Raw genomic sequence first — 25,964 nt, forward strand, 5'->3', positions numbered from 1 at the left:
TTAAACAAAGAATTCTCAGTAATCGGCTTTTAAATATAAAGAATTCTCAGTTATCGGCTTTTAAACAAAGAATTCTCAGTAATCGGCTTTTAAATATAAAGAATTCTCGTTTATCAGCTTTTAAATATAAAGAATTATCGGTTATCGGCTTTTAAATATAAAGAATTATCGGTTATCGGCTTTTAAACAAAGAATTATCGGTTATCGGCTTTCAAACAAAGAATTCTTGGTTATCGGCTTTTAAATATAAAGAATTATCGGTTATCGGCTTTTAAACAAAGCATTCTTGGTTGTAACAGTATAAAACGTTACCTGTGTTTTTTATTGTTTTCCTCTGGCTATTGAATGAAAATGAGTATCTGGGTTTAACTACAAGCCGCTAGGGGGCACTAGTGCTAGAGGGCTACCAAATATAAACCTGTAAAACCCATGAACAAGTCAGTTCAGTTTCGTAGAAGGAAACCTCATGGTTAACTTTTATGCTACCTGCTAGCTGTTGGAAGTCCATTTCTGAGAACTCGTAGAGTTTATGCTCAAATGTGAGTATTGTTTAACTGTATATTGATGTATTTGAAATGAATAATGTCTGATGTTATGTTTTGCTTTCTTTGGTAAAAAGGAATTTTCATTATCAGTCATTATCATCATTGGACCAACACAACTCTTGTTGTGCTCAATTGCACTATGTTTGGAGGATCCGCTATAGATCTCTGAGAAACGAGACTTAGGGATCTGTGGGTTACCATACTGTAGCCGTTGACTAACTTCACCTCACCTTCATTTTGAATTATTGGAGTATATCATTGCGTCGCTATCAAATAACCTTGTGGATTTAAACTCATCTCATCTCATCATCATCTCTGCTCATCTAAAGACTGGACATTGACGTTAAGTTTCATTTATTATTTTGTCACACCACCTCAGAGATAAAGACTGTTTGCTTCAGTATATTTGTTTATTGTTGAAGGAATTATATAGTATGCACTTATGGAATAAAAAAGGGAAAACGGAATATTTGTTGAATGAATTGGTTTTATTTTTCAGTACTGGTCAAATTTCTGTTGAACCTCCTCAGTGTAACACCTAAAAACAAAGGGGTTGTTGCATGGTTATCGGCTTTTAAATATAAAGAATTATCGGTTATCGACTTTTAAACAAAGAATTATCGGTTATCGGCTTTTAAATATAAAGAATTATCGGTTATCGGCTTTTAAACAAAGAATTATCGGTTATCGGCTTTTAAACAAAGAATTCTTGGTTATCAGCTTTTAAATATAAAGAATTATCAGTTATCGGCTTTTAAACAAAGAATTATCGGTTATCGGCTTTTAAATATAAAGAATTATCGGTTATCGGCTTTTAAATATAAAGAATTATCGGTTATCGGCTTTTAAACAAAGAATTATCGGTTATCGGCTTTTAAACAAAGAATTATCGGTTAGCGGCTTTTAAACAGAATTCTTGGTTATCATTCTTGGTTATCGGCTTTTAAATATAAAGAATTCTTGGTTATCGGCTTTTAAACAAAGAATTATCGGTTATCGGTATCGGCCAAAATGTTCATATCGGTGCATCCCTACTGGTGACTATTTTAAATGTCATAAAGAAGAAAATCAGTGCATCTAAACTGAACTTAAATGAAAAGATCTGTGACAAAAACACAAAAGAAGCACGTCTAACCAGGTGGGCCGGAAGTCTCAGTATCGTATCGTTATATACACATCATCACACACCCGGTTGTTGATTATTGCACAGTGCTGTAATCGCTCTCCTGTATAAAAATAGATTTCGAAGAATGATACAAGCCTTGATTTCCCAGACTCCTCTGGGGGCTTTAGCCAGCACCAGTGGCCAAGAGCCATCAAAAGTGACCTCAACACAGTGTTTGGCTGAACACTCACAGGACGGGTCGTTTTCCTCATGCAAGTCTCCGAATCCTCGTCCAGAAGAGTGTCTAAAATGGCTACGAGAGCATATTCCATGTGGGAATAGGAGATCCTATACGACGGTCTCGACGCCGGTGAGTTTGGGCGTGAGTATACGTGGAGTAACGCCGTTATTCAGGTCTTCTTCAAATTCTAAAAGCTGACCCATGAAGTTGAGGTTTGGCGAGATGATGGGCCGCCGGGATTTGACGAACTTGTAGGCGTCAGTCATGGTCATCCAGGTGTGTTTCATCAGGTAAGCGATGACGATGGTGGCGGATCGAGACACACCGGCCTGGCAGTGAATGAGGAGTCCTCGGCCGGCCTGACGAGCCTCTTCTGTGGACAGAAAACACACCAGAATGAGCTTGAGCAGAAATCAAGACATCAGACATGATGGAGCTGTTGTGTTGAACCGTAATCTCCACCGTCACTGGCTTTTAGGAAAATGCCAGAAATATTTCAGTTACTAAACCATTTATCAAGTCACTAATGCCTCTGCTCTCTAAAGTCTCCCTTTTACTTGTGTGTATGTATATATATATATATATATATATATATATATATATTAGTGGTGGGCCGTTATCGGCGTTAACGCGCTGCGTTAACGCGAGACTCTTATCGCGCAATAAAAAAAATATCGCCGTTAATCTATTCTCCAAGTTGGGTTCGGAGCTGGCTCAAGCTACACAAGCTATGATGACGCAATCTACCCGCGGAACACCCGGCTGCAACGCATCATATTCGTCGTCATCTTAAGTAAACACTGTAACACAGCTGAAAGTGAAAACTGGTGAAAAAGATCGGTGCAACGAGCAGCAGCAAACTATATCAGAGTGTGTGAGGTAACAGTTCGGTAAGTTAAAACGTGACTTATCCGTTCTACCACCTCAAATTCAAAACGAAACATATCACTGTATTCCAGCGCGCGCGTATTATTCCCAATATATCTGAGTGGTGTAGAACATAATCTCTGTCTGCGCCCGATTTTAAGAATCGTTGTTGTGTTTCTTTTTAACTGAAAAGACATCAGTTAGACAATATTCTAATTTTAAATTTGGGGTTTCATAAGCTCCAAGCCATAATAAACATTAGACCTACTTAAGTCTCTGCAGCTTGTGTACTTACATTTTATTTATCTGCAAAATTATGTTGTATACTTACAGTTTTGCACAATATATGTTCTCAAAACTACATACACCCTTTAAAAAAAAATACATTTAGCAGTTGTTTAGCAGGGTCTGTGTAACCTGTTCTGAAATGGTTTTATTATAATATCGTTATCGCAAGAGGCTGCAATGTATATCACAATATGGATTTTAGGCAACATCGCTAGTAGTTGATAATAACATAGGCCTAGGCCTACCTAATGTTGCCTACGGACGGTAACAGTACAGTAGTAACCTTTTACAGTGAGTAGAACAGCTTTCTCAAGCAGTTTGGGATGCATTTTGGAAACAGGAGATGAGCCCCTGGTCTAATGCGCCACCTGACTTGAGAAACCCATTCTCAAAGACTTACTTTTATAGTCATTATTTGGGTAGCACACATATTCTGAATGTCTTTGGCAGAATTCAAATGAGCCATTTTAATCTAGATTAATCTAGATTAATTTCAAAATTAATCTAGATTAATCTAGATTAAAAAAATTAATCTATGCCCACCTCTAATATATATATATATATATATATATATATATATATATATATATATATATATATATATATATATATATATATATATAGGTGTACATATTAGTTCGTGAAACAAGGGAAACATTTACAATTTTATTATAATTTATTTAGTTGATATACATTAATTATTAATTGTATATAATGTGTTTATATATATATATATATATATATATATATATATATATATATATATATATATAATTATTATTATTATTATTTTTTTTTACTATTATTTTTATAATTAATTAAATACAAATTTTTTTCAAACAATTAATTATAAATATGTATTATATTTTAATTATCTTATATAGCTTATATATTGTAATATTTAATAAGAACTTGTGTATATATATATATATATATATATATAATAAAAATATAGTTACAGATAAATTGTAAATTATAATGCTTTTAATTATAATGTTTTAATAGTATAAGGTTTTATTACAATTATATTATATAATTTTTATAATTTATATATATATATATAAATTCTAATTTTCAATTTGAAAGTATATTATGTATAATATTTGTGCATAATTTGAGACTTAAGTAGAGAATTACAGACCTATCTCTCTTCTACCATTCATTGCGAAAACACTTGAAAGAGCTGTTTTCAACCAAGTAACATCCTTCTTGTCTCTAAACAACCAGCTAGATGTCAACCAATCTGGCTTCAAGAAAGGGCATTCAACTGAGACTGCACTACTGTCAGTCACAGAAGCCCTACGGATCGCAAAAGCTGCTTCCAAATCTTCAGTCCTCATTCTCCTGGATCTGTCTGCTGCCTTCGACACTGTGAATCATCAGATCCTTATGTCCAGCCTCTCAGCACTGGGCATCACAGGAACTCCTCTCCACTGGTTCGAGTCCTATCTCACAGGTAGGTCCTTCAGGGTCGCATGGAGAGGCGAGGTATCCAGAGCACATCAGCTGACCACAGGGGTTCCCCAGGGTTCAGTTCTTGGTCCCCTCCTCTTCTCCATCTACACCACATCACTGGGACACATCATACAGGCACACGGCTTCTCCTACCACTGCTATGCTGATGACACACAGCTCCTCCTCTCGTTTCAACCAGATGATCCCACAGTAGCTGCACGGATATCAAGCTGTCTGGCGGACATCTCGACATGGATGAAGGAACATCACCTGCAGCTCAACCTGGCAAAGACTGAGCTTCTCGTCCTCCCTGCCAATCCGTCTCTACAGCACGACTACACCATCCAGCTAGAGTCATCATCAATCACCCCATCAAGGTCGGTCAGAAACCTTGGAGTAACGTTTGATGACCAGCTGACCTTCACAGATCACATTTCAAAGACAGCTCGATCATGCAGGTTTGCACTGCACAACATCAGGAAGATCAGGCCTTTCCTAACTGAGCATGCAACACAACTTCTCGTCCAGGCCCTGGTCATTTCTAGGCTTGACTACTGTAATGCTCTTCTGGCTGGACTTCCAGCATGTGCAACAAAACCCCTACAGTTGATCCAGAATGCTGCAGCTCGCCTTGTCTTCAACGAGCCCAAGAGGGCACACGTCACTCCACTGTTCATCTCTCTGCACTGGCTACCTCTCGCTGCTCGCATCAAGTTCAAGGCATTGACGCTTGCTTACAGATCTGTCACAGGCTCAGCTCCCTCCTACTTTCACTCACTCCTACAAGCCTACATCCCTACCAGACGCCTACGATCGGAAAACGAGCGACGCCTCGTGGTTCCATCACAGAGAGCCACAAAATCACTCTCCAGAACATTCTCATTCACAGTTCCATGCTGGTGGAACGCACTCCCCTCCCTCATCCGGAAAGCAGAATCCCTGACAACATTCAAAAGACAGCTGAAAACCCATCTCTTCCGTGAGCACTTAACCTCATAAAAAAAAAAAAAAAAAAAAAAAAAAAAAAAAAAAATTCCTTTCCCTTTGAAACATCACTTATCAGGCTTATGCTACTCTGAATAATGTCTGAACTTCGTATTTTGAGCACTCCTTGCGTTGTTGTTGTTGTTTTTGCCTCTTTTAGATGACTCGCTTATTTAGTCCTAATTTGTAAGTCGCTTTGGATAAAAGCGTCTGCTAAATGACTAAATGTAAATGTAAATGTAAATGTAAATTATATATATATACATATATTGAGGGTTTTATATATATATTATTATATGTGTGGTGTGTATATGTGTGTGTGTGTATGTATATGTATATATATATATATATATATATATATTGAGGCTTATTAGTCTTAAAAAAAAGGCTTGATTTTGTTCGAGTAAAGTTTAATTCCTCTTTCTCCTGTTGACTTTGGCGCTGAAATATGAGCCGAACATGTTCTCGTCACGTTTCATGAGATCCCCCCCGCTCTTCTCTCTAATCATCATACCTATGAACTCGAAAGCCTCCTCGAAGTACTGGCGCAGGTTCTGCTTGTTGCTGTCGGTGGCGGGGAAGCGCTTGTAGTTGAAGAGGCCGAGCTCGTAGTGGTAGAGCGGCAGGTGTGTGGTGACGTTCAGGATGAAGCCGATGTCCAAGCGCTGCATCTGCTCCAGGTCTTGAGCGTCGCGCTCGTTGCCCAGGTAAAGGAAGGGCAGGATGGCCGTCAGCTCTGCGTTCTCGATGTCAGGTGTGGAGGGCAGGGAATGAGGTAGCGCCCCCGACAGGCCCATCGCGGTACTGCCGTCCGGTCCTTCCTCCAGGTGAAGCGAGTGCTCACACAGATCATCGTGGTTCTGCCGGAACCCGGAAAGGCCTCCTATAAGAGACCAATGCAAAAACATTCATTAGTTTCATTGGTTGGGTTCAAAAAACATAAAATGCAAACATCACCAGTGTTGGGGAAAGTTACTTTGAAAAGTAATGTGTAACAATATTGCGTTACTCCCTCAAAAAGTAACTAATTGCTTTACTTAGTTACTTTTTTAGAAAAGTAATGTGTTACGTTACTTTTTTTTCACCTGGACTGTGCTTGTTTTTATATCAAAAAAGGTATATTTTTGGGCCATTTCACACCAAAAGTTAAATAATAAGCCTAAGGCTGAAAGAAATGCAAATTCACGCGTGTACAGTAGAGGGCGCCGCTCAAACAAACCTTTCAGCCGTTCTGGATAGGAGAAAAAAGTTTAACACTTACTTTACCAATAAAACCAAAAAATCTATTATCTAAACTCTATATCATCATTTTTGCAAGCAAGTACCGTGGTCAATAAAGTGAGATTAAATGATGCATAGAAATGTATGTTTTATTTAACATATTTAGTTATTGGATGTTTACATATTCTGATTCGTCATTTCAGTGATTTTATTCATTTTGAGGAATATTGAATCTTTTTTTGTGCAAGTGACATGAGTAAATGCACACTCACATTTAGTCTAGAACTACAATAACCATGTTTCCACACACACACAACACTTCCTCACTTCGATTTGTCTCAACACGAGGACAGGAGAGCTGTCAGTCAATATATGTGAAAACAAAGTAACTTGTGTTTCTTATTTGAAAAAGTAATTTTTGTTGTAAATCTTAAAAGTAATGTGTTACTTTACTAGTTACTTGAAAAAGTAAGGTTATATGTCAGGTTACATGTAATGAGTTTCCCCCAACACTGAACATCACTACACAACACCAAAAGAGAGCAACTCTAAACTATAGCTGATATATCAAAATTAAATCTCCTTGTAGAAGCATGACACTTTAATTCGCTTATTATAGTGTTTAAATTCTGTCCTCATTTATTTTAATGTACAGTAGCAACCGTCTATAAAAGTCTAGGCAGTTGTGTGCTCATTTTTCTCATCATAAGAGATGTGTCCTGTTTTTGAGGTCAGGTGACACACACTGACACACACACACACACACACACACACAGACACACAGACACACACACACACGCACGCCCACAAAAATTTGCATGCAATTTGCATTTCAGGTTGAATAAATTCCAGATCTTGTGACAGATCTGTCTTATTTGCATGAATGAATAATAGTATCTCCCGAGACCATCAGTGCATATCACATGTTATATTAGGTCATAAATTCACATTTAAGAAACATGGATAAAAATGACAGAAATTGCATATATATATATATATTATAAATTATTATTATTATAAGTATATAATATCACATAATATAATCTCTATTTCCATTTTATAATATAATCTCTATAATTTACATTTAAGCATTTAGCAGACACTTTTAAACAAAGCGATAATTATTTAAAACATTATTAATTCTAATTAATATTATATAATTATAATTGCGTTATATACTTATTATATTATTTATGATATTATTAAATATAAATTATAATATTGCTACATTATACATTATTATTAGACATTTCAGATAAGAATTTGTATATAATAATTATGTATTTTATAACAATCTAATTTAATCTCCATTTCCATTTTATAATACTCAATAATGAGTATATAATACTATAGAATACAACATTATATTAGGTATTATTTATTAGTATTATATAAGTATATAATATAACATAATATAATATCTCTATTTCCATTTTATAATATAAATTTCTATAATTTGCATTTACAATTAAAGCATTTACCAGACGTTTTGCGATAAGTAATTAAAAATTATAAATTGTCATTTATATTATATAATTATAATTACATTGTATAATTAATATTATAGCATTTAATTATAATATTATTAAATATAAATTATGATGTTGCTATACAATATAAAACACAACAATAAATATTAGGTATAATAAATTATAATTATTAAAATGATAATTTATGATATATTATAATCTCCATTTTCCAAGTTATGTTTATAAGCGTTCATACTGGCTGGAAACCCCTGAGCTCTCAGCAAACAACAGCTGTAACGCATGACAAAGAACAAACATCAGCAAACAAGCAAACACGCTTCTAATAAATGTTTAACCTGTCATACTGGACATCTGCGCTCCCTCCGCTAACGTACATCAGATGAATAAAGGGTGTGAAGTTATAGTCTGTTAAATTTCAGTTAGTCAAATGTGAAACCTGTCGCACCTGTTAACCTGCCTCTCATTCATCATCATCCTCCTCATCCTCATCTTCATCATCAACAGCAGACGTGTCTGATTATCACTACACTGGGACTGAAGGGGGTTCCTGCGGTGACACAATCTCTCATTAACCGCATGCAGGAAAGCACCTTCAACTCTCAAGTTCATTTTTAGAAACCCACTGATATCGTTTCTAAAAGAGCCAGACTGAAAAAGATCTCCTATCCAAGTTTATCTGAAAAGCACTAAGACTCAAATCTTTCAAAACCTCTAAACTAAAAATTCTGCCTGGCAAAGGAAGTTTGCAAGTGATATTCCTCAATAATGTCAATGCCACTTTTATTCTATTAAACAACACATGTTGACCAATGTGCTTTACATCATCTCAGTAAAAAGACAATAGTAAAAACAATTATTAAAAATTATCACCAGAAAGAAGAATACGCCATGGCAAACTAATGTGTCTTAAGTTGTATTTTAAAAACATGTACAGAGTCAGCGTCCCTAACATGTAAGCTATTCCAATACTTAAGCTTTATCATTAGCTATAATGTAAGGTAATACTTAAAGAACTTCACCACTGACAAAATGGGCTTTCCATTAAACTTGTCCGCCTATACAGTGGAAAGGTAAAAAAAAAAAAAAAAAAAAGTAATCTGCTACCTGACTGCTACCCTTTTACTATATAGGTAAGAAAACTTCAACACCCATAATGCACTGGGCATGTTGCGTCGTCCAAGGCCACGCCCACCAGTCTGCTATGGATACGCTTGACCAGAGTCTAACACTGCCTTGCTTTAGTAGGAAATACTTCTTAGCAAACTTTTCGTTATAATGGCGTCGACTTGCATTGTTCACAGTCGAGTAAACGTTTAGCGGGAGTGAGTTACTTTCAGTTTCAGTGGAGGATCCAGGGAGTTGTAGGCAGCGGATAAAGCCTGCAAAGAACCTGAGGCCTTCTGGTGTTCAGATGCGTTTCAGTCGTAGATGAGGGAGACACATTTTAGTGTTTTAATCCGTCTCTTTTGTCCACTTTCAATCACTTCTGTCCTGATTTCTTCGAGGGGAGGGTCTATGGGCGAGTAAATGTATGGATTTTTTCCAGATCTTTCGTTCTAATGGAGGAAAAAAGCTCGGGCAGTTTACACATGAACATGACTGGAGACGTCACGGAGAGCATCAGCTTTAGTTTCTGCTCTGACAGCCGAAAGACCAGCCGAACGCTGAGTGTGTGTGTTAGGGTGTTTTCACACCAAAGTTCATGTTTTGACACACTGTATACATTCAGTAAGTTTTGGTTTGGTTTCACAGTGCAATTATGTGAGCGCACTAAAGAACTGTACGTGACACACTCGCGTCCTGTCGTCATCATCTATATGGGCTGCATCTCGACATTGATTGGCTTGTAAACGGACGTGCGTCTGACGTCAGCGTGATGTCAGTTCGGCGGGAAACTTGAACAGACGCATATCGTTGCCACTATACTGTTATTATTACGGCATCACTCCCAGCAGCTCCAGCTATACTCGAGGCGAGTTCACATTCGCCAAATGAACGTCCTCGTTGTGCAAACATTTCATCGTTGCCGGCAGGACAAATATGTCCGTGTGTGTGTGTGTGTGTGTGTGTGTGTGTGTGTGTCAGCTGGAAGAAACGCTGTGGGCAGGACTGCACATAAATATTCCTCTTCAGTTGTTTAGGCTATGCGGGAACCACCAGAACTTCCGGTAAATGTTCTGAAAGTCCGAACCATACAGAAAATGCGTTCACACTAGAAACGAACCAAACCTTTGTTCAGTTTGATCCGGACTGAGACTACCTCTTTTCGTCTGACCATATTTCGTCTGTTTGCTCCGGATCGTGGTCCGGGGGAGGATTCACACCTGTAATTTTGATTCGGATCAAACTGAAAAGTCAGAAAATCCGGACCAAACCCTTAGACACTAGGAATGGAGAGAGAACATTGTAGCCCCTTTCACACAGCGCTTTGAACCCGGGAAATTGCCTGCAAATTGCTAGAGTGCCTTCTGTGTGAACGCAAACACGACCCGGATTGATGCCGGATTGGGGACCTAGTAACATTGCCGTGTTCAGTCCCGGAACGCGCGCTGTGTGAACAAAAGCCGTAATAATGCCGTGTCGTAGTGATGACGCTGAAGCCAGCTGTGAAACGGTACGTAATGCGCAAGTTTATGATCGAATCAGAGAAAAAAATGCACAAGTGTGGTTTCTCGAGAGAGAGAGAGAGAGAGAGAGAGAGAGAGAGAGAGAGAGAGATCGCAGCTCATAAGCAAACTTAAGACGCTGTTGAGACATTAAAGTCACATCAATGTCACGTGTCTTTACGGGGTTTTTTCGGGTTGTGTGTGAACGCACTCTCTCATTCTGGAAAATCACTGGCAGTGTGAATGAACCAAAATCAAACGAACCCAGGTCAAATCCTGTGTAACTTTATCCGTGTATTTTCCGGAATCTCTGTGTGAAAGGGGCTTGTGTTTGGTACGTTTTTCATCTTCAAACCAAACTTGAGTCTCCATCCGACAGAGTTTAAATCCCGTCTGGCTAGAGCTCTTCCCGTAATGTTCACACATTAGTTCAGTAAGAGGAGAGAAGTTGGTCTTTTGTGGCTGTTTAAACACTACGAAAGCAATCCGGTCTAATGCGCTTTCGTCTGCCTCTGGAAGTGGTTGAGAGAGGTTAAAACCTGTACTCAGCCGATCCACGAAAACGCATCTTTACCGTTCTGTCAGTTCTTCCCCATGCATAGAAATCTGTTGCCATAGAGGTCCATGTTCACTATGATGCTGTTTAAAGAGTGATACACATACCTTTTACAATAACTGTTCTGTTAATAACCCTCTGTCGATCTGACTGTCTGTGGTCGGGGATTCGAGAGTTGAGTTTTCACAAAAGCCCCTGAGCTGTCAAAAGTTTTTTGCTGACAAGTAAATGTAAATTTCTCAGTCCAGTTAACACGGAGAACGAGTAAACATTGTTCATTTACATATAATGCCGACACTGTAACAATACAAAGCGGGCTGAAATTCTTCAGTTACACTTTAAAGGTGACCTATTATGCCCCTTTTTACAAGATGTAATATAAGTTATAGGTGTCCCCAGAGAAAATACCCCACAGATCATTTATTATATATTAATGATATAAATACATTAATGTATAAATACATTATATAAATGGCCATTTTAGAGTGAAAGGAAAAACATGCTGTTTTTGTGCATGTCTCTTTAAATGCAAATGAGCTGCTGCTCCGCCCCCTTTACAGAAGAGGGCGGAGCCTGTACAGCTCATGCCTCGGATACTCTGCCAAAAACGAACACATCTGTTTGGTTTTGATTATAATCTCGATCACGTTCATGCTCATGTGACATTGTAGTTCTTTATAATCATGAACGTTTATTATCTGCATGCGTTTTAAAGCCATATCAGTCTAAACTTCTGATGTCTGGTTTTCTAGTGTAAACACAGCCAGTTATATCTGTGAACATAAACAGCAGGGAAAAGAATCACATGTGTATATTAGATGTGTATTAAAGCAGCATAATATAATATAATATGATATAATATGATATAATATAATATAATATAATATAATATAATATAATATAATATAATATAATATAATATAATATAATATAATATAATACACAGTACCTACTGCCATTCATGCTGTTAAAATGAATCAAACAACAAAAGAAAAACAGCTGTTAAATGCTCTGGCGAGGAGATAAACATGGCGGACGGTGTACAGCTCACTGAGGGGCGGGGTTTATGCTAATAGGGCGGAGTCTGTCAGCAGTGGTGGGCGGGGCCTGTGCAATGTGACATCACTGCTTATGATTTATGAGGCAAATAACAAATGGGCGGAAGGGATTTTACCACAAAATGGTGGTTTTGTTCACACACTGCAGACATATATATGTTCAATATGAATTTTACATCATTTTCCTTTAAGATGAGGGGTTTGTTCAAATGATTATCCTCAATGAGCAATAGTTATTAGAGCATGAAGCCACAGCACGCTCCATTAGAAAACACACACACACTGCCAAATGTCTGCATGGATACAGCATTGCATTACACAAGCAACATTTGGTTGCTCAGATGTTCTGAAAGTCTGTCATTCACAAACTGGCAAACGCCACATGATGTGTTGAATGATTACAAACAGCAAAGTCGCGTTTTACTGAGATCTTTTCTCTGTTTTTAAACCCTTCTGAAAGTTCAAGACCTAAAATGAAAATTCCCAAGATCTTCTTATCTTGACTGATGGAGGAATTATTAAATCCGTGGTGTTTCAGTCTCACACACACACCGCTGTTATCTTCAAGTGTTCTGCAAGAGCCGTGATTTGCTCGATAACACGCACACAGCGAACGAGAATGAAAGAGGTGATTAGCATCGCATGTAACCTTCCCAGAGAGAGCCATCCCAGAATGCAGTGCGAGAAGCTCAGTGAAGCAATTCATTCGAGAGAAACTCAGTGCTTACATGTGCTGTCACAAACTAATTTACAGAATTATTCATATAAAATAATTAATAATTAAATATGTAATTAAATTAGGCATAATTACATCATACAATTTTATAAAATATAATCTAATAATTAATTATAACATTATTAATTATGATATAATATTACTATTCTACAATATTATATATAATTAAATGAGGTATTATAACAATAGCTTATAATTTTATAATATATATCCTCTCCATAATTATAACATAATTCATTATAATATTACTATATAATATAAAATACAGCATTACATATAATTAAATTAGGTATTAGAAACTATAATGAGTACAATTACATCTTAGAATTGTATAATATAACAATGTTAATTTCCATTTTATAATATGTATAATATTAATTATTAATTTGATTAATTATACTATAATACTACTATTATACTATAACTTCTTAATTATATTAAATTACTATATATACACACTACTATATAATATAAAATACACAAACACATTTATATAATAAATATAAAATAAGGTATTATAATATCTTATAATTTTATTATATAATCTCCATAATTATAACATTATTAATTATCATATTACTATATAATAAAAAATGCAACATTATATATTACTAAATTAGGTATTATAAATTATAAAGCATAACATAAATAACAACAAGCATGACATAACAACAAACATGACATGACAACATATAACATGACACAACACGGCACAACATAACATAACATAACATAACATAACATAACATAACATAACATAACATAACATAACATAACACAACATAACACACCATAACAGTTTGCATTTGGCAGACACTTCTATCCAAAGCCACTTACACTGCATTTTAGGTCATTTTGTTAGAGAATTAGAGCACTGTGTCAATAGCTTAGCTTAGCACTGTGTCTTAAGTTGAAGCCTATGAAGAACGTTCCAAATAAGTCACTTTCAAGATTCAATTTCAGGCTGTTGCCTTAGAAGTCGACAGAGTCCTCGCTCTCTGGAGTCCTAATGTCTGCACACACACACACACACACACACACACACACACGCTGGCACATCAGCTCCGCTCCAAAACCTGTGATCTGCCTATAGCAGCTGAGATAGAGCCGATCTGGAACAATACATATGCAATTAAATTGTTGTTTTATTTGTAAAAAATAAGGATACAAACCAACTGAATGAAAGCAAATATTTCTGTGTGACCTTTCTATGGACTCATCTATCATCATAAAGCTAATCTATCAATTGATAAGGTTTTTAATTCTGGCTGAAGCACTCTTGTCCATATTTGCCGCATGTTTATTATGCTATGTTACGCTTTACTGCTTTGTATTTTTATCCTTGTGTTTATGGTCAACTCTGGTAATAGTGAATAGTGCTATATAAATAAAATTGCATTGCCATCTTGGATTTCGTCACGCATTGCCTTCTGGGATTATTTAATGTGCAACAACAGATATGAACAATTTGGCCAAAACACAGTAACTTATAAAAGCCCTCATGTTGCTCCCTACCTTAATATACCTTAAAATAATGCACTTATGATTCTCTCTCTGTATGCATACAGCACTGGGTTAAGGAGCAGATCTATAAGGTTTTCAATAAGTCGTCAGAAGACAGAACCGCTCTGCCACCGTCCCTGGACTCTCCACACCAGCCAAACCAGGACAAACACGGCAACAGACTGAAGCGCTGCTAACAGAGATCACGGGAGCACATGGCCCTCGCAGCGAGAGATCAGGACATGCAAATGCTCGACACACAAGAGTAGATGTAACCGATCTACTGTACTGTCTGGCTCCTGTGTTGATTATAGCAGACCATTAAGCGTTCTACATTAACGCAACAAGATCAATCAAATAGCAATAGCAACTGTATTTTTATATATTACATGGCTTGGTTGAATTCTAATGTAGAATGCGGTGTGTTATGTCAGGGTTAATGCCCGACGAGGTGTCCATTATCAGGTTTTAATGGACGACGGCGAGGCGTGCGCTGCGCGTCGGACGGTTGCCTCCGCCGAAGTCCATTAAAACCTGATAATGGACACCTCGAAGGGCATTAACCCGCTTATACCATGGTTACTTACGAAAGAAAGAAATATTTAAATCAATTAATAATACTTTAATGTGTTTTAGAGTAAAAATCGTGGGGTTTTTTATTTATTAAGTCGAGCGCACTATTTAATATCTCCCGTATACAGGCGTTGCCAAGCAACGTGGCCACAGCGACCCGACCGCAGCAGTTGATCAGTGAGTTTGAGCCAGCGCAATCATTTAGAACCCCAAGCGGCAACATTCTGATCTGAAAAATGAAGCCTACCCGGAAGTGCGAAAAACTGCAATACATCGAAAATCCGCTAGGGGAAGGTCCCAAAAGGGAGCAAATGTCCATAGCCCCCATGTTAAAATGTCCGTTTTCACAGCATAAATTCATGTCTTTACAGGTTGGTCCCATGGACTTTTATTGTATTTTTCGATAGGTTCCGAGTGCCTGACAACGGCGAGGGTAGTGAATTTTTTTCTAACTCGTTAGTTTAGATCGTATTTAGATATAAAATGTATGACAATAAGGGCGTGGTTAACTTTGATTGACAGCTTGATTGACAGCTGACAAGGCAGCGCCACGGAGAATGACAACAAGAAGCGCCATTTTTTAATACAGTTGACATATAATACTACTGTTTCTGTATCATGAAATGTAGTTTTAAGAGTTTTTCAGGCGAGAATGTAGTTGTTTAAAGCTCAAATCTGTGGTTTATTTAAAGATTTATGAAAATTTTATCCAGTTGATCCAGCGATGACCGGGCGCTCGGCGCGATGTACCCCGCCTGGAACGGTCTTTCATCGGCTTGACGTTCTAAGGTTTGCCGCCAATGCCGCGGACTCTGGCGTCTCTGTATGGTTAAACAGGAGATATAATTCATCTTGTGTATATCTAATGGGCGATTTTTGGTCTCGTGAATCTATATTTTTTTCCCTGGGCAATCGTTTTGGCTGAGGGGAAGTTTCATAACTTTATAAGCTATTTAACTTCACGATGTATGGTTAAACTCGCGCTGACTTTGTATGTTTGAATGAATTGTTTGCTTTATTTGTATAGCTTCTTATACTATATTTACTTATACTTTTATAATGGCTAACATTGATAAAACTGAAATTTAACAAAAAGAGACTGGGTTGAGTTTTGTCATTTTAATACAACGAAGATGATATGTTGTTTACTGCAAAATCTGTTGTTTAGTACAAATGCACATATTGCCTGGACCATAAAATGTTTAATATTTTTATATTATATTTAAAATGAAAAGAGGCAGATTTGTGTTATATTTTGTTTTGTTTTTCATAAATAGGCAAACGTTATGTGCAGTTGAATATAATCAATATGCGTTGCGTGAACCACATTTGTGTGGCTATAATGTTTAAGATTTCTTTAAATGAAAACGAAAAGAGTTAGTATGGTGTTTTATAACATATTTCGTTGCCATAGACTGTAAAAAAAATAGTTCATTGCCTGAAATATAACCGGAGTAGCAGAGCGAGCTGAGTGACGCGCGCTGCGTTAGAAGGTGGGCGGGGTTAGCATTTCCCAAGATTTTCCAAGATGGCGCCGCCCATACCCCCCATAAACGGCTTCAAACCCGTTCTTCAGAAAGTCTATGGGTGACGTCACAGACGCTTTGTCCATATTTTTTTACAGTCTATGTTTAGAACATAGGTGATGGGGTGGTGGTGGCGCAGTGGATAAGACACATGCCTTTGGTGTGAGAGACCCGGGTTCGAATCCACTGTGAGACACCAATGTGTCCCTGAGCAAGACACTTAACCCCTAGTTGCTCCAGAGGCGTGCGACCTCTGACATGTATAGCAATTGTAAGTCGCTTTGGATAAAAGCGTCAGCTAAATGAATAAATGTAAAATGTAAATGTAACTGTCATCAGGCAAATTGACGGGACGCCTTTCCTAGGTGTCCAATTTATACTTTTTAACGGACACCCAGCAGCCAATCAGAATCGAGGGTGTTTCTCAAAACCAAGAATGCAAAGAACGGACTTGTGTTCTTGAGGAGAACGCTCTTGCTAGTTGTTCTTGGAAGAATGAACTCACAAGGTGACGAGCACACAGAACGCTGCTGACAGTTTGAGACGATGTGTTCTTGCTGGTATTGCGCAATAATACCTCCGCACAGACGCCGTCTGCAGTGCCCAAACATAACGAGAATTATTGACGGTAACAGCCAGGCTTTATCGCCCAAGCCTACCCTCAGCTCAAGGGATTACTCTACAACTGTACACTATGTATATTCATAACAATAAAGCTACCTACGCTGGAGATTCTCACTTCCGAAAACGTTTGAGCGCATTTTCGAAAAATGCCAATATTTGAAATCTAACGTACACAGTTGATTTCTCGCATCAAATGTTCTCAGAAGTGAATTTAGTGATGAAATGGCGTACGAAATTGTAGAAAAACGACTTGCTGTATTGACCTCTCATTCCTCGAATGCAGAAATGAATGCTGGGATATTTCTGCCGTCAAGTTCACAGAAGTTACCAACCTATGCATCCTCGGTAAAATGGGCGTGTCAAGAACACTTCCGGGATTTTTAACCGTTCTTGCCAAATTGCAAACTTGTGTATTGGGACGGTACTTGGGCAGCGACTGATGACGTTTCACAAGTCCACAAGAACGCAAGTACAGACAAGAACGCATATTGAGAAACGGCCCGAGTATTCACCCAGACCATGGTATAATTCTTGATAACAGACGTTGCGAAGTATAACGCACCGTTGCCATGAAAAACAAAGCGTTGCTATGGACGCAGGATTCTAACCGTAGAGAAGGAACGGACTATTTTCTTTAGCGGAAGCAATACAATTGTTTTTAAATCAATAAACTCCGTTTTAAATCAATATTTTGTGTCAAATTATTGATTTATTTGGTAGGTAGCCATGTAATAAGCGGGATAATATAGAGCGAGGCGGTTGTTAAAGCGAATACAACCCCGAAACCGCTCTACATTATCCCTTACATAGCACAATTAAAACAACACAAGTTGACCAATGTGCTTTACAATGTCACAGAAAACAGAAGAGAAAAAAAAGCATCACTTTGAGGATCATGTGACACTGAAGACTGGAGTAAGGACGCATATTATACAATTAAGCAAAAGGCACAATATCATTTAAAGGTCTCTTCTGCTCACCAAGGCTGCATTTATTAGATCAAAAATAAAGTAAAAATTGTGAAATATTATTACAATTTAAAATAACCGTTTTTTTAATGTGAATGTATGTTAAACTGTAATTTATTCCTGTGATCAGCTGAATTTTCAGCATCATTACTCCAGTCTTCAGTGTCACATGATCCTTCAGAAATCAGTCTAATATGATGATTTGATGCTCAAGAAACATTTATGATTATTATCAGTGTTAAAAACAGCTTTATGTTTTTGTGGAAACTGTGATACATTTTTTTCCAGGGTTCTTTGATGAGTAGAAAGTTCAAAAGAACAGTATTTATGTGACTTGTTATATTATAAATGTCTTACTGTTACTTTTGATCAATTTAATGCTCTCTCAGTCTCTCTCTTTTTATCTATCTATATCTATATATAAATATCCCCAAACGTTTGAATGGTAGTGTAGGAGACAAACATTCAAGGCTAAACGGTGGCAAACATGCAACAAGAAAACCCAAGATTACGCAAAAAAATTTATAATGTAAAAATCCCATTTGATTATTCAAAAGCGTTGCTTCAAAAAATTCCAAGCAGAGGCATGTCTGACAGGGTGCCATCATCTCCGAGAGCACAGATTGATGTTCGAAAAGTAGATCATATGCCAGTGAAACAAAAAGTAGGCGTTAAATAACGAGTCATTCTAGAAGTGAAGAGTTCAGCTAGTTCTGGTTCTGCAAGACTCAAATGACTGTCTGTGAAAGTAAAAGGACACCACAAACGCAGGGCTTAGATTCAACAAAACATTTCTTATGAACAGAATTCCTCTTTACCGCTATTTCCTTACTTACGAGAACAGGAAATGTTTGGGGGAATAGTACAAAATGTTCTAATATATAGACAAAACTTAAGAAGAATTTTAATTCCTGAAAATTATTTACTTTAAAAACATTGTAAGTTACATCTTAAAGTTAGGATATCCTCTATTGTCTTCAGTTCTCTTCTTAAAAAAAAAGAAAGAAAAAAGAGGTACTTATTATGTAAAATTTTCAAGAACTGCACTTAGGTTCTTTATTTTGGCATCGTAGGTTCCATGAAGAATTTTTTACATCCATGGAATCTTTCCATTCCACAAAAGGTTCTTTACAGTGAAAAAAAGATTCTTAAGATTCTTAAAATGTTCTTTTAAGAACTGCTCACTTAAAGTTCTCTGGGAAACAAAAAATGGTTCTTTATTTTTGAAGGTTCTTAAAATTCTCATTCTTATCCTAAACTTCTTTCTTAAAGGGGTAGTTCACCCAATAATGAGTTGTTCCAAACCTGTGTGAGTTTCTTTCTTCTATTTTGATATTTTCTATTTCTATTATTTTTTGTGTTTCTACTATGGAGATCAATGGGGTCCAACAACTCTTTAGTTCTTGGTTCTTCACAATATCTTCCTGTGTTCAGCAGAAGGAAGAAACTCATACAGGTTTTGTGGGTGAGCAAATAATGACAGAATTAAAATTTTTAGGTGAACTATCCCTTTAAAAGGTTGTATCAGCTATTTCAGGCCCAAAAAAGGCCAAAACAAATAGTGTTCCAACCAATCACCGACAGGGGTGGGTGTTGTGAGGTTTTGCGCTCGTGCACGGCTGCACGCGAAGTTGGAGAACACGAGTGCAAAACCTCACAACACCCACCCCTGTCGGTGATTGGTTGGAACACTATTTGTTTTGGTTTTGAGTGGTTGGTGAAACCAATTGTTTTTGTGTGCAGATCTCAGAGCCTAGGCTGCCTACAGAGACGCGGTTTTTTGACATCCTGCTTATGGGGCGGGCAGCCAGCGGATCGTTAGGAAAGATTAGATGAATGTGATCATTTATGTTTGGGCCTGAAATCACTGATACAACCTTTAATAAGACTTTCAGATGTCGGAAGAAATAGCATTCGAATGATCGAATGACACTCTCAACAACAGCAACTTACCTTTAAAGGGACAGTTCACCCAAATATGAAAATTCTGTCAGTAAAAATTGTATGCAAAAACCGCCAAAAATAACGACTTTATTCAACTATCTGTGTTTCTCTGAGTGAGTTCACATAGTGAACGTAGGCTCACTATTGGCCAGCATCACACACATGACTAGCGTCGGCCAATAGTGAGCCTACGTTCTGAAGTACAACCCAGAAGTGCTACGCTTCTGGCTTAAAGTTGTTATTTTTGGGGGTTTTTGCACACAAAAAGTATTCTCGTCGCTTGATAAACTTAAGGTTGAGCCACTGTAGTCACTTGGACTATTTTAACATTGTCTTTACTAACTTTTCTGGGCCGGCAAGTTTCAATTACCTAGAAGCCTATGGAGGAGTGAGACAGCGCTCAGATTTAATCAAAAATATCTTAATTTGTGTTCTGAAGATGAACGAAAGTCTGACGGGGTTGAACAACATGAGGGAGAGTAATTACTGACAGAATTTTCATTTTTAGGTGAAGTGTCCCTTTAAGAAGATTTTCAAATGTTGTAAGAAATAGCATTCGAATGATCGAATGACTCTCTCAACAACATCAGCAACTAACCTTTAAGCACGACGGGGTCCTTCCCTTCCCTCCTCAGCGACTCCAGAACCACATGCAGGGCCTGCGAGGGAGTCAACCGGCCCGGATCCACCGTGCTTTCATCGTACACCACCAACTCTTTCGAAAAAATCCCTTTGAAGGAGTCTTTGCTGTGCCGGCAGGAGATTAGATCCAACACCGTGATCTTTCCCTGCTGGAGCCGTCGACGGCTGATCTTATCCGAGCAGTTGATGTGCACGGCGCCTCGGATGTGGCTCTTGTTGAACTCCGTGAACGGTCGGCAGTCGATGATGACGGGAACCGGGCCGATCGGGTGTCCCAGCGGGCATTGCGTGAGCTTCTTAGCGAGTTCGTTAGGGTGGATGACCCGCATGCCTCCCCTAATCAAGCTTGAGGTGAGACTCGGCGCACTCCCGTGTCCCACCGGCACGTGAACGCCATAACCGACGCCAGAGTTTAAGTTAGGACTGCTGGCGCTGACCCGAGCGTCTTTCTCGTAGGTGGTCACGGTGCAACAGCTGGCACTGCTGCATCCACACGTCAGCGAGCGCGTGGAGCCGCTGGACGAGGGCATATACGAAAGCTTGGTGTCCTGGATCTTCACCTCGATGGCTTCTTCCAGGGAGCTGGTGTCCCGGCGCAGTCCGAGGTCCTGAGGGCGTAAAGGCCTTGGCAGCGCCACCACAATCCTGTCGTCTAGAGGAGACGGAGGCATGGAGAGACCACGGAGAACTCAGACGACCAGACGATCTGAGGAACACAACACAGATCAGATGCATCGTCGTGGTACGGACTGTTTGGACTAGGGGGGTAGAAACTTACTTTTTCACTCACAGGCCAATTTGGCTACTAAATTTCTAAGTTACCGGCCACTTCAGAACTTCTACTAGCCCAAAATAAGAAAGGAAAAGAAAAAAAGATGATGAAATAAACAAGATTAACTACGTCATATCTTAGATATGTGTGTACATATATGTGTGTGTATATGTATGTATGTTGGTGTATATACACTACCGTTCACTAGTTTGGGGTCAGTAAGAATTTTTTTTTTTTTTTTGGAAAGAAGTTAAAGAAATTAATACTTCTATTCATCAAGGACACATTAAATTGATCAAAAGTGACAGTAAAGCCATTTATAATGTTACAAAAGATTCTATTTCAAATAATTGTTGTTCTTTTGAACTTTCTATTCATCAAAGAATCCTGAGAAATAAAATGTATGACGGTTTCCACAGAAATATGAACTATTTTCAACACTGATAATAGTCAGAAATGTTTCTTGAGCATCAAATCATCATATTAGAGTGATTTCTGAAGGATCATGTGACACTGAAGACTGGAGTAATGATGCTAAAAATTCAGCTTTGATCACAGGAATAAATTACACTTTAGTATATTTTCACGTAGAAAACAGCTGATTTACACTGGAATAATATTTCACAATTTTTACTGTATTTTTAATCAAATAAACACAGCTTTGGTGAGCAGAAGAAACTCTTTTAAAAACATTAAAAATCTTAGCGACCCCAAACTTGTGAACGGCAGTGTATCTATAGCTATCTATCTATCTATCTATCTATCTATCTATATATATATATATATATATATATATATAGAGAGAGAGAGAGAGAGAGAGAGAGAGAGGCTTTATATATGTAAAATATATCAAATTTGGATTTCATTTTGGATTTATTTCTTATTCAAACAAAATTCTGTCATCCATCTCCTCCCTTCCTCTTTCATCCTCATCACCAAAATTGTATTTTAGGTGGACAGATCAATACAGGACAAAGAACTAATACAAAAAAAGAAAGATGTAGGAAAATAACAGTCTTTTGTGTAAATCAAATGCTTTTTAATCTTCGCTACTGCTTCAATGCAAATGAACAAGCGCGCCGTTATTGTTTGCATAGTGACGGGCATGTTCAAGTAAGCCAGATATTAGCAGATTCTGCGCAATACGCTGTATTTAATATATCATAATAACTCAATTTGGCTTACATGAACTTCCCCAGCAAAGTGAGTGAACATAAGTAACTCAGCGGGCGTTAATTTCAAACCCTGGGTGTAACGATACACTCATGTCACGATTCGATACATATCACGGTACGATATTATTGCGATACTCTGACAGACATATAATAAAAGGTTAACAAAAAATGAACTGTTGATTAAAATGATAAATTTGGTATTACATTGTGGGTGTAAATGAATAGGTTTGCGGCGCCGATAGCCTCGCGGTTAGCGCCGATATATATATGTCTTTGGCGACCAGAGTTCGATTCCCAGCTCGAGGTCCTTTGCTGATCCCGTTCCCCTCACTTTCCTGTCAAAAATCTCTACTGTCCTATACAGTAAAGGCACAAAAAGGCCAAAAACATAACTAAAAAAAAATAACTAAAAAAAATTAATAGGCTTGGACTTGGTGCTGGAAACCCAAAGCACAGGACAAACGTGACACCAGAATAAAAACATTCATGATTCTGAAGCTGAAAATACAGAATTATTTTAGACATGCACTCTTTCACTGACTAGATATATTTAAAATAATGTACCACTTTTTACAAGTAACAGACATTTGGCATTATCAGGACACACAAATATTCCCCCACTGCATTATTATACATTATATTGAACATTATATTGTAGTTTAATGTAGTACTGACACTAAATCTCTGAAAACCTGAATTTTTCCCTCACACAGATTTTATTTTTATTTTGGGTGAATTATCCACTATACATATTGTTGTATTTTTGTATTGCGATATATTGTGACACCCCTATAGCCTGTCCTCATCAGGCCCGCCTGAACCTGCACTGATTTATAGGGGAAACCTACAGAACGGCTGTCAAGAGTTTTACACTTAAATGACCTGAAACACTGACAGGAGACGTGCAGAACTTCTGAGAATGAAGTATTGCACTGAAATCTACATGTTCTGAATCTGGATCCTCAAAAGTGCATGAGACCCTCAATGTACAAGACCGAATAGCTGACCCCATTAAATTCAAAAGAGCACACACACACACACACACACACACACAGCCCATTCCCAAACACAGCATGTGGACGTGCTGGGAATAAAATATGAAAAGCTTCTGCATCTATGGCTAGACATCATCATTATTTCATGCGGTGACAATGCATGCAATTTGCAGATCATTTTCTTTGCACAGCACAGAAGCTGTCAAGACATCACAACTACAGCCTCACACATGACTGATATGATGATAACACCGAGTAATGCACGGAAATTAAGTTTGATTTCAGGGGAAACTGGCATTTTATAAGCATCTCTGTCACATATGAGGTTTCCTACAGTTAAAAGCACATCATTAATGTCTATATTATGGGTGGGACTGTGTGTGCTCTTGTGCTCAGCAATTCAGACAACTCTTCATAGTTAAATATGAGCATTAGACTTACATGTAGCGCGTTTCTCAGCAATGTCTTGTTTCTTCCGATGTGTTTGGTGAGTTATCGATCAGTCTGAGCCGTCCAGCCGGTACCGGCGCTAAAGACCCGCAACATTTTCCTCCCGTCCTGCTTTGCTCTCTCCTCACTGATGTAGCTGGAGTTTGTAGCGGGTCCGCACTAGTATCACTTCAGACTGACACGATCCTGAACCAATGAAGCCCCGCACTGACGATAGTCATGCGCTGATGGCCCAGAAAGAGGAGGAGCGCGAGCGGCGCGAGCGGCGCGTGCGGAAGCGCAGGGTGATGTCATTGACAGCCAATCAGGAGACAGTTCGGTGAAGCCGGTTTAAAGAGACGGGACGAGGCGAGTGAGAATGCACTGAAATAATGATCATACAGTGTTTAAAAATAAATTATTCAAATAATTATATACATTTTGTAGGGTTCAACACCTAAAGGCGAAAATTAAAATGGTCATTAAAAATAAAATACATAAAAGAGAGAAACATAAAACAGACAAATGCTAAGATGCTAAAACATATAGTGTCGTGGGGTCCTTTCTATGTCAACACCTTAAAAGCAAAACTTAAAATAGTCATTAAAAATAAAATACAAACAGAACTGTATAATAACTGTATCACTGTATAATTAAGCCAATCAGAAGGCAGTTTGGTCAAACTGGTCTTAAAGAAACGGGATGTAATAAAACTAATAAAAATACAGAGTTTGAAAATTAAAATTAAAATAATAAAATTTATCATTGTAAGGTTCTTCCTTATGTTAACACTTTAAAGGCAAAAATGGTCATTAAAAATAAAATACAAACAGAAAGAGAATTCACTGTATAATTTAGCCAATCAGAAAACAGTTTGGTCAAACTGGTTTTAAAGAGACAGGACGCAAATGTGAATGCACTGAAATGATGATGATACCGTTTAAATAAATAAATTAATTCAATTAAATAATTATATAAATGTTGTAGGGTTCTTCCTACGTCAACACCTAAAGGCGAAAATTAAAAAAGTAATTAAAAATAAAATAAAAAAAGAGAGATTTTACTGTATAATTTAGCCAATTGGAAGACAGTTTGGTCATACTGGTTTTAAAGAGACAGGTTGCAAGTGTGAATGCACTGAATTAATGATGATAACATGTTTAAAAAATAAATAAATATATGAAATTATTATATAAATGTTGTAGGGTTTTTCCTACGTCAACACCTAAAGACGAAAATTAAAATAGTCATTCAAATAAAATAAAAAAAGAAAGAGAATTTACTGTATAATTTAGCCAGTCAGAAGACAGTTTGGTCAAACTGGTTTTAAAGAGGCAAGATGCAAGTGTGCATGCACTGTAATAAAAAAAAAAAGTAAAAATATAAGTAAAAAAATAAATAAAAAATACAATCAAATAAAATATATCAGTGTTGTAGGGTCCTTATGTCAACACTTTAAAGGCAAAAATAGTCATTAAATATAAAAATACAGTCATAAATAAACATGTCAATGAGATTCTGATTCTTTTCATAACTTTCAATAATTTTTGCAAACATCATTAGATTACATTATATAACACTTAAATGTTAATGCATCCATGTATTATGAATCTTTGATTCAAAGTTCCATGTTGTATTTCCGATTCATATTTAATAGCAAA

The 25,964-nt window shown here is 37.4% G+C and overlaps 1 protein-coding gene across 1 annotated transcript; it reads right to left on the reverse strand.

Moving 5' to 3' along the window:
- Positions 1 to 331: 331 nt before the first annotated feature.
- On the reverse strand, positions 332 to 24,536 carry dusp10 (dual specificity phosphatase 10). The gene is made up of 4 exons (XM_081379636.1): positions 24,316 to 24,536; positions 20,889 to 21,638; positions 6,000 to 6,368; positions 332 to 2,264 (listed from the first exon to the last, which is right to left on the reverse strand). Exons 2-4 carry the CDS (start codon positions 21,601 to 21,603, stop codon positions 1,999 to 2,001), a joined length of 1,350 nt encoding a protein of 449 aa, XP_081235762.1. The 5' UTR covers positions 21,604 to 21,638; positions 24,316 to 24,536; the 3' UTR covers positions 332 to 1,998.
- Positions 24,537 to 25,964: the final 1,428 nt, after the last annotated feature.

Source organism: Scardinius erythrophthalmus, assembly GCF_964197995.2.
Source record: "Scardinius erythrophthalmus genome assembly, chromosome: 11".
NCBI classification, from domain to species: Eukaryota; Metazoa; Chordata; class Actinopteri; order Cypriniformes; family Leuciscidae; genus Scardinius; species Scardinius erythrophthalmus.

Coding starts and splice junctions, on each gene's coding strand:
- dusp10 (XM_081379636.1), bottom strand. CDS start 21,603: ATGCCTCCGTCTCCTCTAGACGACAGGATTGTGGTGGCGCTGCCAAGG. Junction 6,369..20,888: donor GGACCCCGTCGTGCTTAAAG/GTTAGTTGCTGA, acceptor GGTCTCTTATAG/GAGGCCTTTCCGGGTTCCGG. Junction 2,265..5,999: donor GGAGGCTTTCGAGTTCATAG/GTATGATGATTA, acceptor TTCTGTCCACAG/AAGAGGCTCGTCAGGCCGGC.